The sequence below is a fragment of the Dasypus novemcinctus genome, chromosome 3 (assembly GCF_030445035.2).
Source record: "Dasypus novemcinctus isolate mDasNov1 chromosome 3, mDasNov1.1.hap2, whole genome shotgun sequence".
Lineage (NCBI taxonomy): Eukaryota > Metazoa > Chordata > Mammalia > Cingulata > Dasypodidae > Dasypus > Dasypus novemcinctus.
This window is the reverse complement of record NC_080675.1, coordinates 185,264,429-185,284,740: the sequence shown is the minus strand read 5'-3', so window position 1 is coordinate 185,284,740 and position 20,312 is coordinate 185,264,429. Positions and strand designations below refer to the sequence as shown.

Sequence of the window (20,312 nt, the reverse complement as noted above, 5' to 3'; positions counted from 1 at the left end):
TCCCATGTTTCCTAAGAACAAGGATATTTATTTATGTAACCTCCTTAAGTGCAATTAGCAAGATCAAGCAATTTAACATTGATATAAAGCTTACAGTCTTTTTTCCATTTTTTTTCATGTTCCAGTAATGTCCCCCTGAGCCTTTTCTCCTCCCTTGCTAGATCTGATCCAGATCATGTATTGTGTGTAATTGTTATTGTCTCTTCAGTTCTTTCTTTTTTTAAATTTTGGTCCCATATGTACAACTTTTAAACTTTCTCATTTCTCCCACTCCCAAGCATACCATTCAGTAGGATTAATCACTTTCACAATATTGCATTACCCTCACCGCTTTTCAGCACTAAAACTTTCCCATCTCCCCAGACAGGTACCTTATACCCATTATGCTTTAATTCCCCATTTCTTCCGCCTCTACCCCCCGGCAACCTTATTCTAATTTCTGTCTCTCTGAGTTTGCATATTCTCCAATATTTTCTTTGTAGTTACATTGGGACTTAAGTTTAACATCCTAAATCTGTAACAATTTTGCTTTTTTTTTCTTTTAAGATTTATTTATTTTTTTAAAATTTATCCCCCCCCCCTGCCTTTGCCACTTGCTTGCTGTCTGCTCTCTGTGTCCATTCACTTCACGTTTTTCTGTGTCTGCTTGTTTTCCTTTGTTGCATCATCTTGCTGTACCAGCTGTCTGCAGGCGCAGGCTAGCTTGCCTTCCCAAGGAGGCCCTGGGACGTGAACCCAGGGCCTCCCATATGGTAGACGGGACCCCAATTGATTGAGCCATTCCGCTTCCCCTCATTTGCTTTGATACCACCTTAACCTCAGTGGTATACACAAACTATGTCCTTATACTCTTCCATCACCTGATCTTTAGTTTTTGTCCCAAATTATGTGTTTATACATTTTGGGTCCAAAAATCACTGATTTATCATTGTGCATTTGCCATTTAGATTCTATAGTAAGTAAAAAGTGGAGTTATAAGCCAAACATAAAATAGTACTGGCATTTTTATTTACCCATGTTGTTATCCTCACTGAAGACCTCTTTTTTTTTTTTTAAGTTGTATTTATTTATTTCTCCCCCCTCCTTCCATTGTCTGCTCTCTGTGTCCACTTGCTGTGTGTTCTTCTGTGTCTGTTTGTATTCTCATTAGGTAGCTATGGGAATCAATCCTGGGACCTTCTGGAGTGGGAGACAGGTGATCATTCTCCTGTGCCACCTCAGCTCCCTTTTCTGCTACATCTTCTCATTTGTCTCTCTTCTGTGTCTCTTGTTGCATCATCTTGCTGATCAGCTCTCTGTGTGGGCCAGCACTCCTGCATGGGACAGCACTCCACGTGGGCCAGCTTACCACATTGACCAGCTTGCCTTCACCAGGATGCCCTGGGTATTGAGCCCTGAACATCCTGTATGGTAGACAGGAGCCTAGTTGCTTAAGCCACATCTACTTCCTGAAGATCTTTATTTTTCAGTTGTCCTGTCTCTTGTCTTTCTCTTGCAACCAGCAGAACTCTCTTTAACATCTCTTGTAGGGCCAATCTAGTGGTGATGAACTCCCTCAGCCTTAGCTTATCTGGAAATGTTTTAATCCCGCTCTCATGTTTGAAAGTTTTGTCAAATCTAGAATTCTTGGTAGGCACTATTTTGCTTTCAGCACTTGAAATAGGTCCTCCCATTGCCCTCTTGCCTCCATGATTTCCAATAAGAAATCACATCTTATTGAGGCTCTCTTGTCCATGGCATATTGCTTCTCTCTTTTATCTTTGGCATTTCACAGTTTGATTATAATATGCTGGGGTGTGGGTCTCTTTGGGTTTATCCTGATTGGAATACATTGAGCATATTGGATGTGATTATTCATGTTTTCTGTTGAATTTGGGAAGTTTCAGCCATTATTTCTTTGCATATTCTTTCTGCCCCCTTTTCTCTTTCCTGTACTTCTCAGACTCCACCAATGCACGTACTGTTAAACTCAATGGTATCCTACAGTGCCTTGTCTCTGTTCACTTTTCTTCATTCTGTTCATTCTGTTCACTTCTCCTTCTCAGCCTGAGTGATTTCAGTGGTCTTGACTTTCTTCTGCCAGCTCCATTCTGCTCTTGAAACCCTCTAGGGAATTTCTGATTTCTGTAACTGTGGTTGCTCTTCAAAACTCTCTATTGATATTCTCTTTGTGTTCACCTCTCATTTACCTGATTTCTTTTTCTGTTTTCCTTTAGCTCTTTGAGTATATTTAGGGCCATTTTAAAATTGTCTGGTGTGTCCCAAGTCTGGTCCTCTCCATGGATGGTTTCTAATACTTTAAACTTCTCCCTTGCCTGGATATCATTACATGTTTCTTTGTATGATTTGCAGCCCTTCGGGGACGTTTTGATATTCTAACGTGTTATCATTGGAATTTAGACTCTGAGGCTTTTTTGTTCTTTAAGCTTTTATTCAGTTCATGTTATGTTTCCTTGAATGCCTGGAGCTAACAACCATCACCACAAAAGAATAAAAAAGAAAACAGCCTTCCCAGCCTTGTAGATTGAGTGCTCTCCTTTAGGACTTATGCATACAATTAAATGGAGGAGAGCTCTAGGCCAGAGCACAGGGGTCTTTCTACACTGTGTTTTATCTTGGGCATGCTTCTGGCCTGGGAGTTACAAGATTCTGGATGCCCCCTCTTTCCTAGGAAACAATTTCCTCATGGTCCTGGACACAGTTCTGTATGTACTATAGCCATTTGGTCCTTAAGCAGGCAGCATTCCCGGCCTCCTGTCCTGCAGTGTTCTGTAAGAGAGCTGGTGAGCTCCTTCCACACGTAGGACAAGTTCTGGGATCGCAGGTCCCTCAGGCCACCACCACACAGACTGGTCCAGACATACTTGATCCCAGTCTGCACGAGTATGTATTTACCACGTTTTGTTTATCCATTTATCTGTTGATGGGCACTTGGTTTGTTTGTGAATAATGCTGTGAACATCACTGGTGTATGTTTGAGTCCCTGCTTGCAGTGCGTTTTGGCTATATACCTAAGAGGGGAATTGCTGGGTCACGTGATCACTACATGTTTTACTTTTTGAAGAACCACCAAACTGTTTTCCACAGTGGCTGCATCATTTTTCATCTCACCATAATGTACAGTGGCTCCTGTTTCTCTGGGTTGGTTTTATATTTTTACGTTTAGAGCCCTAATTTATTTGGGATTTATTCTTTTGCATGGTGCAGTACAGCTCCAATTTTATCTTTTCCAAATGAGTGCCCAGTTGTTCTAGCATTGTGTATTAAAAAGTCCTTTAATCCAGTGATTTGAGGTGCCCACTTTTTTATATACACATTTTCCATAGGCACTTGGATCTATCTCTGGATTTTTTCTTTCCCATTCTGTTTCACTTTCTATTTTTCTGCTCGTGTACTCTACCACACATTTAATTATTAATTTAATTATATAAACTCTGGTAGGGCTAGTTCCCCTTTGGTAGTTGCTTTTGCAGTATCTTCCTTAATTTTGCCTGTTATTAAACTCAAATGGCTATATACAATATGTACTATCATGTCTGACTTCTGTTCAACACTTAAATTGTGAGATTTATCCATACTGGTCACTCATTGATTAGGAATGCCCTTAAAACCCCAAAATTTGTGACTGACTTTTCAGTTCTTCCTGGAGTTAGTTTGGAGGGTGCTTACCTAAGTAATAGTATATTTCTTTCTTATCTCATCCCATGAAACTGGTATTTAACCATTTGAGCAAAATCATAGCAAGATTTTGTTTCCTCCATTTGAAAATTAAATTGGGGGGAACACAGATGGAACACAGCTTATCACCTTTTTATCTTAGGCATTTAGCAATTTGCTTCATATAATGTTAGGATTTAAAGTAAAGGAAGGAGGCTAAGTGTAAAGAAATGTGGCCTGCTTTTCATGATGCTTTGGTTATTTTGGCTTTTCATATTTTGTTTTAAAGTATGTCTTATTATTTAGAAATTGGAGGGGTTTAAACATTTTTTAAATTTTGAATTAATTTTAGAGAAAAATTGCAGAAATGTTAGAGCTTTCTGATATCCCCCCACACTCCCCACACGTCTCTTAATGTTAGCATCTTAACAAATAACCAAAGAACAATTATCAAAGGCAAGAAATTAACATTGGTACAATAATATTAACTAAAAGTATAGACTTTGTTTTGAATTTTGACAGTGTTTCTTTTCCAGAATCCCACATTGCATTTAGTTGTTATTTCTCTTTGACTCTGTTAATGGATTCTTGTCTTTGCCTTTTATGCCCTTTACTCTTTTGAAAAAGTGTCCCTCTATTTGCTTTATCTGATATTTTCTCACCATTTGATTGAGGTTATATATTTTGGGCAGGAATACCATAAAAATAATTTTGTGGCCTTGTTGCATCCTAACAAGGGGTTTATGTCTTCTTATTGGTGAAGTTTACCTTGAAAATGCATTAAAGAGACATTAGTTGTGTAATGGATAATTATCTTGGAAAAGATGCTTTGAGGCTATGCTCATTCTGTTACTTCTCCATCTTTTGGGCCTATAACATCCATCAGTGGATCTTACTTGCAATAGCTTTTGAGTTTGCCCTAATGATAAATCTGTTTCCCTGTTTCCTTCTACATTTATTAATTGGGAATTATGTAAGGAAGAACTGTTCCTTTCCTATTTATTTATTCGATTATACCATTATGGACTCACAGATATTTACTTTATCCTGTGGGTTAAAATCCAATTGTCATTATTTTGTTGTATAAATTGTTTCAGCTTTGGCCACGGAAGCTCCTCCTGGTTGGTTCCTGTGTTCTTTAGGAAAACATACCCTCTCTGTCTATCTTTATTTTAGCATTTTCTTAATTTCTGGTACCACGTAATATTCTAGGTTCATTGTGTATTTTTCCTGTCCCAGCCTTGGAATCAACCAAAGAACCCTACTTCGTTTTATTGAAGAATGGTATTTAGAAATTAAGATCTCTATGCTAGGCGTGCTCATCACTATTGTGCTTTGATGGCTAGGAAATAATGTATGTATACTCATCCATGCATCTATCCATGTCCATATATGTCTGCTTACTGTATCTCTGCTTTGATATTTTCACAGGCACATTCAATTAAGTGTGTCTGAAATTGAATTTGTAATCGTCCTCCTGCTTTCATCACCTCCCCAATTCAGAAATCTGAGAGTCATTTTTCACTTCTCACTTCTTTTCACTCTTTCCTTCAAACTGGTCTCCTTGACTCAAATCCATCTTCCATATAAGAACCTTCAGAATGAGTTCTTGTTATATCATTACACTGCTTCATTTTTAAAGATTTTTTTTTAAGATTTATTTATTTATTTAATTTCCTCCCCTCCCCTGGTTGTCTGTTCTTGGTGTCTATTTGCTGCGTCTTGTTTCTTTGTCTGCTTCTCTTGTCAGCGGCATGGGAAGTGTGGGCGGCGCCATTCCTGGGCAGGCTGCACTTTCTTTCACGCTGGGCGGCTCTCCTCACGGGCGCACTCCTTGCGCGTGGGGCTCCCCCACGCGGGGGACACCCTTGCGTGGCACGGCACTCCTTGCGCGCATCAGCACTGCGCATGGCCAGCTCCACACGGGTCAAGGAGGCCCGGGGTTTGAACCGCGGGCCTCCCATGTGGTAGACGGACGCCCTAACCACTGGGCCAAAGTCCGTTTCCCTACACTGCTTCATATTCCTTAGCATCTTCCCATGGAGTTAAAAGTTCTTTGCATTATGAAATCTGTTGTGATATGATACCTTTGCAGCCTCTGTTTTCACCCTTTTCCTATTTCATAGACTATACAAGTCAGCAATATTAAAACCAGCATTCTGTGCAACATCATAATAACCTTGCTACTTGGGGTTTCTTTTCCTGGAACATCGTCCCTGCTTCCTGTCTCCCCCATCATTCAACCTTGAACTCAGATGCTGCTTCCTCCGGGAATTAGTCTCTGGTCTTCACAGCAGGTAGAGTCCTCCATAACAACACCTCTAAAACCATTTATTTAGTGCTATAACTCTCACAGGGCACCTGGGGAGGGGGCATTTGTCTTTTTTTTTTTCATTCATTTTTTAAAAAATATTACATTAAAAAAATATGAAGTCCCATTCAACCCCACCTCCCCCACCCCCCACTCCCCCCACAGCAACACTCTCTCCCATCATCATGACACATCTATTGCATTTGGTAAGTACATCTCTGGGGATCGCTGCACCTCATGGGCAGTGGTCCACATCATAGCCCATACTCTCCCACGTTCCATCCAGTGGGCCCTGGGGGGATCTACAATGTCCCGTAATTGTCCGTGAAGCACCACCCAGGACAACTCCAAGTCCCAAAAACGCCTCCCCATCTCATCTCTTCCTCCCATTCCCCGCACCCAGCAGCCACCATGGCCACCCTTCCCACACCAATGCCACATTTTCTCTGTGGACCTTGGATTGGTTGTGTCCGTTGCACATCTATGTCAAGAGGGGGCTTAGATTCCACATGGGTACTGGATGCAATCCTCCTGCTTTCAGTTGTAGGCACTCTAGGCTCCATGGTGTGGTGGTTGACCTTCTTCAATTCCATGTTAGCTGAGTGGGGTAAGTCCAATAAATCAGAGTGTAGGAGCTGAAGTCTGTTGAGGCTCAGGGCATGGCTATCATATTGTCAGTCCAGAGATTCAAATCCCCTAGATATATCTTAAACCCCAGCACCAACTACAATTCCAGTAAAGTAGCATGAAAGGCTTGTGAAAAGAGATCCCATCTGAGTCCAGTTCCATCACGCAGAAACACCAGCTCCAAAGACGGGCCAACTGACATGGCAGTGAACCCCATCTGCCATGACCATAGAACCCGTGGGTCTCTTTATCCCTCAAAAGAACCAATACCTGGGGTTGTATCTACTTTATCTGTCTCTGAGACTCTGCTCAGGTATGCATAAGGGCAATCCTTCTGACAACCTCCAGACTCTTTTTTAGAGACTCATAGCCATATAAACTCATTTCTCCTTTCCATTTCCCCCTTACACTAGGTCAAACAGCATTTTAAAGTCCTGTTATTATATGTAGACAGGGATATTCTGCTGGTCCACGTTGAACCTTTAATTCAAGGTCATTTTCTAGTTGCATCATCAGGTGGTAGGGGCATTTGTCTTGTAATTTACTTTGGTCTCCACAGAAACCTGATAAATGCTTGTTGAATGAATGAATGGATTGTTTTTGAAATTGTAGCTGCAAGGATGGTAAAGTGTAACTGGCAGTATGCCTAAATAACATTCAGTAGTTAAAATTTTCCACCATTTGCAGAAAACTTGCTTTATTCTATTTTAGATTTGGTCTTCTCCCAGTTGTAGGTTCATCCTTTCTTGTGAGTTTTGTGACTTCCTTTCTTTCCCACTTGATCTTTAATCAGCCCTTAAAGGACAGTGAAACTGCCTGGAATTGGAATATGCAGTTTTGGCAACAAGCCCTTCAGAGTGGGTGATCTGAGTAGTGTCTTTGCCAACTAGAGCTTAGAACAAAGAAACCAAACAAACTCTTGGCAGATTCTGAAATGCAGCTTTTTGCTTCTTCAGAAATTGTGATTCTAGTCATTTGATGTTGACTTAAAATGTAAGCAGAACTCAGAATCCAACAACCACAAATTGTAATCACTCTCAATGTCTGCTTATTAAAATTATAGTCTAATAGAATTTTAGACCTGGGAAGGACTTTTTCCTAGATGATATAATCAGATCCGACCCCCTTCCCCTGTTTTTTTTTTTTTTTTAATAAGTGAGGAAAACTGAGACTATGTAGCTAGTTAATGCAGATTTGGGCTCTTATGTCTGACCTAAACCCTTTTTTGTTTTACAGCATCTTTCAGAGTTACTAGGGAATGATAGTGCTGAAATCATACTTAGAGGAATAGTACACTTTTTCCTTGGCGTCCTGAAGGCCTAATGCTTTGTGAATGAGGCTATTGATTTATAGAATAGCCTGGTAAATTACATTGTATTCACTATTTATTTTGCTCTTTTGTTTATAAAAAGAAATGACAGGTAAACAAATTTACAAAAAGGATTTTAGGTTTTAAAAATTATTTCAGTAGATAATAGGTGAATGCAACAATACAGTATAAAACTGAAAAAGTAAGATATCGCACACTGTGATTTTCCTTTCCCCATCTCAGAGGCTATTTGTTTCTGAGGGTTTTGCCCAAAAAAAACCCCTTCTTCTTTTTAATCCTAAATTATCAGGATACCCAGTCATTAATGCACATTTTTCTTAATGTAATTCTGATTAAAATAGTATTTAATAAATTTACTAAAACTGAAAAATGTTACCTGTCAAATTTAGCTTCAAGTTTTGAGTGATTTACCGTAAGAATCTCCCTGTTTCCCCCAACATTTTATTCTGATAATTTTCAAACATAACAAAGTTAAAAGAATTTTACAGTGAATACTTGTATCCTAACCATTGAGATTTTACTGTTTGGATTATTATACACCTACCTGTCTGTTCTCAGTCCATTCCTGATTCCATTCAGAGCTATTCATGAGAATTGCCTAGTTGTGCAACCAACCATGGAGAGAAATTTGCTGCTTTTGCCACTGAAGGAAACCAAAGGTCGGAGTGGAGAGAGATGATATGGTCAATAGTATAAACTAGGAAGACATTTCCCTGTTTTAAAAAAGAAGTGACGAGTGATAAGTCTCATTTATATTGTGGGTTAGATTGGTTTAGTAAGCTGGTTAAGAGCCTAAGTAACTACCCTTTTAAAGGTTTCATTGTCTATTACTTTCTTGTACAGAGGTCTCCCTTCAGATAAAACAACTTATATATAATAGCTCACTTATTCCCACCTTTGAGTTGGTTGGGTATATGCTTTTTAAAGTCCCTCCAAAGAAAATCTATATTATTACTGACTTTGGAATGCTGGAAACAATTGTGTTATAGTATTTTTCCCCCGTATAGGCAAAATAATTTAAATTTTTCTTACTACATATTCCTTGTATGTTGTACTTTTAAGACTTTAATGTACAGATCCTTTCCTAATAAAATAAATCCTTTTTGTAAGTAACAAAATAATCCTTAATTATTTGATTTTCCTAAAAGCTGAGTTTAAAAAAATACCTGCAATGAGTAGGAATGGAATTTTGTGAGTGTGGCTTAAAATACACTGGCAGTTTATTCTGATTGGGAATGGAAAAAGGGAAACAAAAAGATAAAACACCTGATGACAACCCACAAAACCTTCACTTTGAATATTAGTGCTAACATTTTGTGTATCCTTTCACCCTTTTTTTTCCTACTCGAGTTTAAACAAAATTAGGATGACAGTTTACAATCTGCTTTTTCCTCTTAACATTAATTTTATTTCTCAATTTGATTAATATTCTTTTACAAATGGACAACTGTGTGCCCAGTAAACAGATATGGAGGATGATAAACTTTTTCATACCAGAATATCTTATTAGCAAGAGTAGAGGACTGTTATAAGATCACTTTGAGTTTGGGCTGTTAGCAAAGGGATTAAAAAGTCAGGGAAGCGGACTTGGCCCACTGGTTAGGGCGTCTGTCTACCATGTGGGAGGTCCGCGGTTCAAACCCTGGGCCTCCTTGACCCATGTGCGGGTGGCCCACGTGCAGTGCTGATGCACGGAGTCCCGTCTCATGCAGGGGTGTCCCCGCATAGGGGAGCCCCACGCGCAAGGAGTGCGCCCCGTAAGGAGAGCCACCCAGCGCGAAAGAAAGTGCAGCCTGCCCAGGAATGGCACTGCACACAGGGAGAGCTGACACAACAAGATGACGCAACAAAAAGAAATACAGATTCCCATGCCACTGACAATAACAGAATCGGACAAAGACGAACATGCAGCAAATAGAACAGAGAACTGGGGCAGGGGAGTGGGGGAAATAAATCTTTTTTTAAAAAAAGTGAGGCAAGGCTCCTGGTTGAAGAAGTGAGTCAAGAAAAGGATGAGCTTAGGTCTTAAAGCAGGTTCTCAGATGAGAGTGAACAAGCAGGCAATTACTTCATATAGTTTATCTTGGATATTTTGGTGGGACTCCTGGTGTGTAGCAGAATTATTCATATTATCATTGTTTCATGTTGATGGGGAATTTTTTTTTTAATACGTTCATAAACCTGGTTTCTGTTAAAAAACAAAACTGCGTTGTTTCCAGCAGGTGTCATTAAAGGGAGATTTTTGCTGCATTTCATTAGGAGATTGAAAGAGTCAATTGAGGTTGGCAGTTCTTGGCTTTGGGAGTGAACAGAGATCCTTTCTCCCTTCCTTATCCATCTGGCAGGAAAGTTACCCTTGTTGCTTGGATTTACGAAAGCAGGCTCTCATTCTCTAAAGTGGCTTTAATTTTGGGTTAAGTTGATGTAGGAAAGGAAAAATGGGCCCATGGCATGATCTCAAGATGTTAAGGACATCAGTGTAACAGAAAATAAATTCATTGTGAGGTAGACATGTATAACAATGGGCAGTTGAATTACACTCTAAGAATGCCTTCTCTCCTTCTAGTCTTTTTTTTTTTTTTTTTTTTTGAGGTGCTGGAGTCATATGAGCTCCACTGAGTTGAGTTGGTTTTTTAGTTTGTTTGCTTCCTATTTATTTATTTAATTAAAAACAAAATTTTTTTAAAGGAGGCACTGAGAACTGAACCCAGGACCTCCCATGAGAGAAGCAGGCACTCAACTGCGTGAGCCGTATCTGCCCCCCTCCACTCTCCATTTTGATAACTCTGAGAAACCTTTTATTTTTAATTTGCCTATAAATGTTTTTAGGAATATATAAAATGGTAAAAATAAGAGAGACCGAATTACTTTAAGCCTCGAAGAGCAGTTATTCAAACAAAATTGAATAGGAACCCATTTAATGTTCATCCCTTAGATAATTTATTTTTCTCTCTAATGAGGGATTCAAAATAGGAAAACCTGAACTTACAATGGTTTGAGTACAACCTGCATTTGGAACTTGTGTCACTTTTATCTTATACTGATTCTTGGAGTTTTTTGAGCTATTTTTCTTTTTTGTTTCTTGTGTATTGTTTTTGCATATATATGCACATGTACCATCATGTACACGAGATACCTGTATTAGGAAAGATAATTTTTTAAATGGTTTTAAATGAAGCTTGAGAAAGTAATTCTGTAGTAAAACTGAAACTAGGTGAAGCAATATTGTTTAACTGTGATAGTAAAGCAACTGTTGGCTAAACCTGTCACGGTCTTATCTGTTTTTTCTGTAATATACATGTTTATAATTATTGAGTTCAGAGGTATTTGACTTCCTTTGCACAGTGTAAGGAATACTTTTTAATGTTTTTATGTTCCATTAGATATTTTAAAATAATCTGTTTTTCTCTGCTAGGTAATTTTAAGTATAAAGTTGTGGGTAGCTTGAATACTGATTTCTACAGCATTTCAGTTGGCATCAAAAGAATATAGAGGGAAACGGACTTGGCCCAGTGGTTAGGGCGTCCGTCTACCACATGGGAGGTCCGCGGTTCAAACCTCGGGGCTCCTTGACCCGTGTGGAGCTGGCCTGTGCGCAGTGCTGATGCGCGCCAAGGAGTGCCGAGCCACGCAGGGGTGTCCCCCGCGTAAGGGAGCCCCACACACAAGGAGTGCACCCCATAAGGAGAGCCGCCCAGCATGAAAGAAAGTGCAGCCTGCCTAAGAATGGCGCTGCCCACACGGAGAGATGACACAACAAGATGACGCAACCAAAAAAAAACAGAGATTCCCGTGCTGGTGACAATAACAGAAGCAGACAAAGAAGACATAGCAAAAAGACACAGAGAACAGACAAACCGGGGAGGGGGGGAGAGAAATAAATAAATCTTAAAAAAAATAAAAGATACCTCAAAAAAAAAAAATATAGAGAAGCATCTGTCCAAGTTAGATTAAAAACAAAGGAAGTTCCTGCATGTAGTTTCCTGTCTCTTACAACAAAAACAGAAACAAAAAATCTTCCATGATTATTAAGCTCTTTGCAGGGTAGCTCTATAATTACAAAGTGTGGAATTTCAGCATACTAAACTGTTTGCTGAATGTTCTCATTCACTTTATTAAAGACATTTTCTTAAAAGGTAAATGATTTGTTTTTCTTTTCTTTTATCAGAACACAACAATGGAGGAAACAGCTATATGGGAACAACACACAGTGACACTTCACAGGGTAAGTTTCTGTTGCAGTAAATAATGTGTGTATAACTCAGGATACAGGTTTTTAAAACAATAGAGGAAAGCCAGATGTCAGGAAGCCAGGAAAAACTGGGGGAGAAAATTCTATATTCCTTTGTTTAAAATTAGAGTTGCAATGCATTCTCTCTTAAGGTCAAAAGTGAATATGATTGCTTTTTCACATGGCCTTTTTGATTGCTGTTTGTATAATCTTATGGTGCTTCTGTTCCTGACTTAAGAAATTAAGTGATTTATTTTCTAAATTTTGAAATTCAGACTTGGTACATTGGTATAAATTCTAAAGTGCTTCAAACTTTTAGCATTTATATGTATATGAATTATAAGTTTGAGATTTTAAACTAAGGTAATCTAGTGTTGTGTACAAAACAAAATTCAAAAAGATATGTCGATTTGAAATATGTAGACCCAAACTACTGCTTAAACTTGGTAAGAATAAGAGTTTTATCTGCAGTGAGACTGCCCTGAATTTGAACCTCATTCTGCCGTTTTCTTTCACTTTAGAAATACGGGCAAGTGATTCAACCCCTTCTAAATCCTTGGTTTTCACGTTTTAAGCAGGCCTCATTATTTATGCTTAGCATAAAGTAAGTGCCTCCCATCATTCTCCCCTCTCTTCTCATTGGAGAGAGCTCACTGCAGTGATTACCCTCCCTGTTAGAGAATATATAGAAAGAGATTAGAGAATATTCATATATAGACCATATGCTTTACAATTAACTGTTTCTACCAGCACTATCCATTACTAGGAAGATGTAAAGGAAAGAAAACATTTACTTCAACTCTCTCCCTGCTTAACTCAAGAATGTTTATGTCTGTGCCTAATAGATAATGGGTAAATTAATTATAACACTGACTTGAGATTAGGTATATTCAATTTTTTAAATGTCTCACTAAATGGTATAAGAATTCATTAAATAGTACCTTAATATCTAATTTATATAGCTGAAATACTGCTTCCCTGTGTTCAAAATGTGCTGATGGGTAGCATATGTAAATCAGATATATATATGATTAAACCTACAAAATAACTTTAGACCTTATAACCATTTAATTCTCTTTCGGTACTGTTTTTTTGCTAGAATCTATTGGCTAGATGGTTGTGATACTACAATTTGGTATTAGTATTATTTTATCACATTATATTTCTTAATTTCTTTATTGTTTTTTTGGTATAATTTACAATAAAATTTACTCTTCTTAGTTTATGGTTCTGAGTTTTGACAAATACATACCACTACCACCACAGTCAAAATACAGAAAACTTACATCACCCTCAAACCTTCTGTATTAGCCAAACCGGTGCTGATGCAAAATACCAGAAATTGGTTGTTTTTTTTAAAGGATATTTATTTGGGGTAGGAGCTTACAGATACCAGGCCATAAAGCATAAGTTACTTCCCTCACCAACGTCTGTTTTTACGTATTGGAGCAAGATGGCTGCCGATGTCTGTGAGGGTTCAGGCTTCCTGGGTTCCTCTGGGCTCAGCTCCTGTTTTCTCCACAAGGTCAGCTGTAGACTATGAGACTCTCTAGCCTGCTTTGCCTCTCTCCACAAGGTCAGCCCTAGACTGTCAGGTGAACAGCTCTGTCTCTTTCCTCGGGGCTCCAGCTTAAGACTTCAGCATCGAACTCCAACATTAAGAACCCTCAACTCTGTTCTTTGCCATGCCTTTTATCTATGAGTTCACACCCACCAAGGGGTGAAGACTCAACGTCCTAATTATAACTCAATCATGCCCAGGTTACAGATCAGATTACAAACATAATCCATTATCTATTTTTAGAATTCATAACCATATCAAACTGGTATACCTTCCTTTGCGCCCATTTGTATTTGTTGTTGACCCTTCACTTCACCTCCAACCCTTAACAACCACTGATTTGTTTTCTCTTCCTACAGTTTCATGTTTTCCAGATGTCTCATAAATGGACTCAAATATGTAGCTCTTTGAGACTTGTCTTCTTTCACTAAGCCTAATGCATTTGAGTTTTATCCATAAAGTTGCTTTTATCTGAACTCTAAATTAAATTCCATTGGTCTATTTATCTATCCTTGTTCTAGTACCATTCTGTTTGACCACTGTAGCTTTGTGATAAGTTTTCAAGTCAGGAAGTTTGAGTCTTCCAATTTTGTTCTTCTTCGAGATGTTTTTGGCTATTCAGTGCCCTTTATCCTTCTAGATAAATTTGATGATTGACTTTTTCATTTCTGCAAAGTAGGCTGTTGGCGTTTTGATTGAGGTTGTGTTGAATCTGTAAATCATGATCCATTAGCATGGCATGACCTTCCATTTATTTAGATCTTTGATTTCTTTGAGCAAAGTTTCGTAGTTTTCCATATCTAAGTCCTTTACATCCTTGGTTAAGTTTATTCCAAGATATTTGATTCTTTTGGTTACTAATGTAAATGGATTTTTCCCCCTTGATTTCCCTCTCAGGTTGCTTATTACTAGTGTATAGATACTACTCATTTTTTGCATGTTGATCTTGTACCCTGCCACTTTGCTGAATTCGATTTTTAGCTATAGTAGCTTCGTTTTTTATTTTTTGGAACTTTCTATTTATGTAGGATCATGTCATATGCAAATAGTGAAAGTTTTACTTCTTCCTTTCCACTTTGGATTCTTTTTATTTCTTTTTCTTGACTAATTGCTCTGCCTAAAACTTCCAGTACAATGTTGAATAACAGTGGTGACAGTAGGCATCCTTGTCTATAGATCTTAGGGGGAAAGCTTTCAGTCTCTCTCCACTGAGTATGATGTTACCTGTGGTTTTTTCATATATGCCCTTTATCATGTTTGAGGCAATTTCCTTTTATTCCTAACTTTTGAAGTGTTTTTATCAAGAAAGTTTGCTGGATTTTGTGAAATGCTTTTTCTACATCATGTGTTTTGTTTTTTTTTATCCTTTGTTTTGTTAATGCGGTGTATTAACATTAATTGATTTTATGTTGAACCAGTCTTATACAGCTGGGATAAATCCCACCTGATTATAGTGTATAATTCTTTTAATGTGCTATAGGATTCAATTTTCAAATATTGTGTTGAGGATTTTTGCATCTATATTCGCAAGATAAATTGTTCTTTAATTTTTTTTTTTGTTGTGGTATCTTTGTTTGGGTCTGGAATTAGGGTGATATTGGCCTCATAAAGTTAGGTAGTTCCCGCCTCTTCAATTTTTTGGAGGAGTTTGAGCAGGATTAGTGTTCATTCTTCTTGGACTATCTGGTAAAATTCCCCTGTGAAGCCGTCTGGTTCTGGGCTTTTCTTTCGTGGGAGGTTTTTGATGACTGATTGAATCTCTTCACTTGTAATTGGTCTGTTGAGGTCTTCTCTTTCTTCTAGAACCAGTGTAGGTTGTTCTTGTGTTTCTGGGAATATGTCTGTTTCATCTAGGTTGTCTAATTTGTAGGCATAAAAATTAGAGATTAGAGAATCAGTATTCTCTTACGATCCTTTTAATTTCTGTGGGGTCCATAGTAATGTCCCCTCTCTCTTTCTGATTTTATGTCTCCTTTTTTTTTTTTCTTAATCTAGCTAAAGATTTGTTAATTTTATCCATCTTTTCAAAGACTCAACTTTTGCTTTTGTTAATGGGTATCTATTGTTTCTTTACAATCTGTTTTCATTTGTTAGGTCCTTGATTTTAGCTCTTTTAGCTCTTTTTTTTTCCTTTCCTTTTTAATGTAAGCACTTAGGCCTACAAATTTCCTCTCAGCACTGGCTTTGCATCCCTTAAATTTTCATTTGTCTCATGATATTTACTGATGTCCCTTGCAATTTCTTCTTTGACCCATTGATTATATCATTTAACTTTCATCTATTTGTTGATTTTCCAGTTCTCTGCCTGTTAACTGATTTCCAGTTTCATTCCATTGTGATTGGAGAAAATATTGTGTGTAAAAATTCTCTTGCTGCTTGCAGAATTCTGTCTTTGGCATCTAACAATCTTGTCAGTGTTTATTTCAGAGTAAGTCTGTTTGGAGTACATGGTGCTTCTTGGACATAAAAACTTATTTCTTTTGTAGGAGTTGGGAAATTTTTTTTCTCCAGTAATCTTGGTTTGATTTGTTATGTTTTTGTGCCAAATTTTCTCTTCAGCTTCCATGATTAGTTTAAATTCTCTCCCTCACTCAGTGACCCCTTTTCATTGCACTTTTCAGTCTGGGTCTTGTCCTGTCTTACAACAGTTCAGTCCTATTCCCCCACCACCCTCTTTTTTCTTTGCCTTGGGTCTTTTCTGCCTCTAATTTCGTCCCCATTTGGGTATCCTGCCCTTGGGAGCCAGATAGGGTCAATTCAGAAAGGTCTTTTGTGTTTAGGTGGTCCAGGAAAGAGATTTAATTGATTGTGTGCACCACTTGCCAACAGTTCTGCTGTGGTCTCTTTTCCCTGGAGGCACTTTTGAATGTGGCACTCAATCACTTATCAACCCTGGGTCTCTGCAGACTTGGAATCCTGTGCCTGTATATGGGTGCAGTCATAACTTTCTGCTGTAAGTAGCTCTGTGGTCTGCATCCATGGCAGGAGGGACCCAGCTGGGCTGCCTCTGTGCTACTCCCATGCTCTTTGGGATGGAGAAAGGGAGAGGGGCCCAGACTGACAGATCTGAGACTTAAATCTCCTGTCTCATGTTTTTTGCTTTCCTTTTTCTTTGATTGAGCATTTGTGGAGTTCTTCAGTTTCTCTTGTCCTCCAGAGATCCAAACAAGTGGGATTTGTCCTTTTATTAGTTAATACTTAAGAAAGACTTTTTCAGGGGATGTCTTATGTTGCCCTGTTGATGATGTTACTCTTAAGTAGTATCCTTTTAATTTTAATTTTTAAGGGTTTTTTTTGGCTGGTATATAGAAAGTCAACTGATATTATTTAGTTTATTAACTTTGTATTCTGGAACCTTCCTAAACTCTTCAGTTCTAGAAACTATTGTAGATTCTTTGGGATTTTTAGATATAGATAGTTATATTATCTTTAAATAGAGGTGGTTTTATTTCTTCCTTTCTAATCTGCATGCTATTTATTTCTTTTTCTTGCCTTATTGCATTGGCTAGGATTTCTAGTATGTTATGGAATGATGAGTAGTGTCTTTGACTTATTCAGTATTAGGTGAAAGCATTGTCTTTCACCATTAAGTATGATGTAAACTGTAGGTTTTTGTAGATGCGTATTATTAGGTTAAGGAAATTTTTATTTTGCTATTTATGAGGTTGAAGAAGTTCATTTTTATAACTAATTAGCAGTTTTTTTTTCAGTCATGAATGGATGTTGAATTTTATCATTGTTCTTTTTTCTTTGAAACATTGGTTGCCTTGATCATAGGTTTTTTTTTCTTAGTTCATTGAAGATTGATTAGTCATTCCCTAGGTAAATTCTTCTTGATTGTGATGCATTATCTATTTTATATATTGTTAGATTGATTTGTGAAGATATTTTTTATGTTCATGAGCAATATTAGTCAGTATTTTTTTTTCTTGTATATATATATATTTTTAAAGATTTATTTATTTTTATTTATTTAATTCCCCTCCCCTCCCCCGGTTGTCTGTTTTCTGTGTCTTTTTGCTGCGTCTTGTTTCTTGTTTCTTTGTCCGCTTCTGTTGTCGTCAGCGGCACTGGAAGTGTGCGCGGCACCATTCCTCGGCAGGCTGCTCCCTCCTTCGCGCTGGGCGGCTCTCCTTATGGGTGCACTCCTTGCGCGTGGGGCTCCCCTACGCGGGGGACACCCTGCATGGCGCGGCACTCCTTGCGCGCATCAGCACTGCGCATGGGCCAGCTCCACACGGGTCAAGGAGGCCCGGGGCTTGAACCGCGGGCCTCCCATGTGGTAGACGGACGCCCTAACCACTGGGCCAAAGTCCGTTTCCCTCTTGTATATTTTTGTCTGGTTTTTTTATCAGCGGAAGCTGTTAACCTTAAAGCAAGGGGCTGGGAAGTATTACTTCCCCTTTTGTTTTCTAGTAGAGTTTGTATAAAATTGATGTTTTTTCTCTCTTAAGTGTTTTTGTAGAATTCACTAGGCTAGGAGATTTCTTTGTGAGAAGGTTTTTTTTTTAACTACAAATTGAGTTTCTTTAATTTATATAGGATTATTAAGGTTATATTGTGGTTTTGCATTGTTGAAATTTGCTGTTTGATATTGGAATACATTCTTAAATAAATGTTATGTTATACATCATTTTTATGTTCATTTCTTGTCTTATGGTTTTTTGCTAATGACTTATTACTTGCTGTTTATTTTATATATGTTTTAGACTATGGAAATGATGTTAGACAAAAAGCAAATTTCAGCGATTTACTTATTTGAGTTCAAAATGGGTCATAAAGTGGCAGAGCCAACTTGCAACATCAACAATGCATTTGGCCAGGAACTGATAATGAATGTACAGTGCAGTGGTGGTTTAAGAAGTTTTGCAAAGAATAGGAGAGTTTGGAAGATAAGGAGCATAATGGACAGCCCAACTTGCAACATCAACAATGCATTTGGCCAGGAACTGATAATGAATGTACAGTGCAGTGGTGGTTTAAGAAGTTTTGCAAAGGATAGGAGAGTTTGGAAGATAAGGAGCATAATGGACAGCCGTCAGAAGTTTACAATGACCTATTGAGAGCAATCATCAAAGCTGATCTTGCAACTATAAGAGGAGTTGCCAGAGAACTCAAGGTCAACCATTCTACAGTCATTTGACATTTTAAGCAAATTGGAAAGGTGATAAAGCATGTTAAGTGGGTGCTTCATGAGCTGACTGAAAATTTTAAAAATGGTCATTTTGAAGTGTCGTTTTCTCTTATTCTACACAACAACCACTACCCATTTCTCAATCGGATTGTGATGTGCAACGAAAAGTGGATTTTTTACGACAGCCGACGATGACCAGCTCAATGGTTGGACCGAGAAGTTCCTAAGCACTTCCCAAAGCCAAACTTGTACCAGAAAAAGGTCATGGTCACTCTTTGGTGGTCTGCTGCCAGTCTGATCCACTACAGCTTTTTGAATCCTGGCAAAACCATTACACCTGAGAAGTATGTTCAGCAAATTGACGAGATGCCCCGAAAACTGCAGTGCCTGTAGCTGGCATTGGTCAACAGAAGGGGCCCAATTCTTCTCCGTGACAGTGCCTAACCGCACATCACACAACCAAATGCTTCAGAAGTTGAACAAATTGGGCTACAAAGTTTTGCCTCATCCACCATATTCACTTGACCTCTTGCCAACTGACTACCACTTCTTCAAGCATCTTGACAACTTTTTGTAGGGAAAACACTTCACAACCAGCAGGATACAGAAAATGCTTTCCAAGAGTTTATCGAATCCCAAAGCTTGGATTTTTACGTTACAGGAATAAGCAAACATTTCTCATTAGAAAAAATGTGTGAATTACAATGGTTCATATTTTGATTAATAAAGTTGTGTTTGAGCCTTGTTATAATGATTTAAAATTCACGGTCCTAAACCACAATTCCTTTTACATCAACCTAATATTTCCTTTTGAGTGAGCATTAGTAATTTCTATCTTTGCAAGTATTTGCCCCTTTCATCTAGGTTTCAGAGTTATGGGCATAAAAGTGTTCATAAATAGTTTTGTATGTTAATATTGTAGGGTCTGTGGTGATGGCCCTTCTTTCATTTCTAATATTGGTAACTTGTGTCTTATTTCTTGGTCAGTCTGGCTAGAGGTTTAACAATTTCATTGATTTTCCCCCTAAAATACTAGCTTTTGTTTTTATTGATTTTCTTTTTCTTCTGTTTTCTATCTCATTGAATTTTGCTATTTTAATATTTCCTTTTGTTCTGCTTACAGTTGGGTTCAGATTACTCTCATTTTTATGGTTTCTTAAGGTGAAAGCTAGATCATATGAGTCGTTAAGTGTAACTTGCCATTATCACATTATGTTTGTTTTTCCCAAAACCTCATTTAGTTTTTAAATAAGCAAAATTAAATAGCATTAAACACTTAAATTAATAAAGTATGTTTCTCATTTCTGCTGTTTTGCCTGGCTTTGTTAAGAATTGAGGTAGGGAAAATAACAAGTGTATTTACCACAGGTCTGTGTTTCATTAAATTAGGGAAAGGAGGAAAAAATCCTGGATGTTGAAAAAATAAAATCTGATTTTCTGAGTATGTTAAAAGTGTTATAC

At 38.0% G+C, this 20,312-nt stretch overlaps 1 protein-coding gene across 12 annotated transcripts in view; it reads left to right on the top strand.

Moving 5' to 3' along the window:
• The window catches only part of TJP1 (tight junction protein 1), a 277,704-nt gene that overhangs the window by 176,369 nt on the left and 81,023 nt on the right, over positions 1-20,312 (top strand). For 11 of the 12 annotated variants that reach the window (XM_058294849.2, XM_058294847.2, XM_058294843.2 and 8 more), the window contains one exon: positions 12,094-12,150. In XM_058294849.2, the coding sequence (XP_058150832.1) occupies positions 12,094-12,150 (57 nt within the window). Of the gene's footprint in view, positions 1-5,783; positions 5,955-12,093; positions 12,151-20,312 lie in introns of those variants that run through there. The other variant, XM_058294845.2, reaches the window with a different exon arrangement.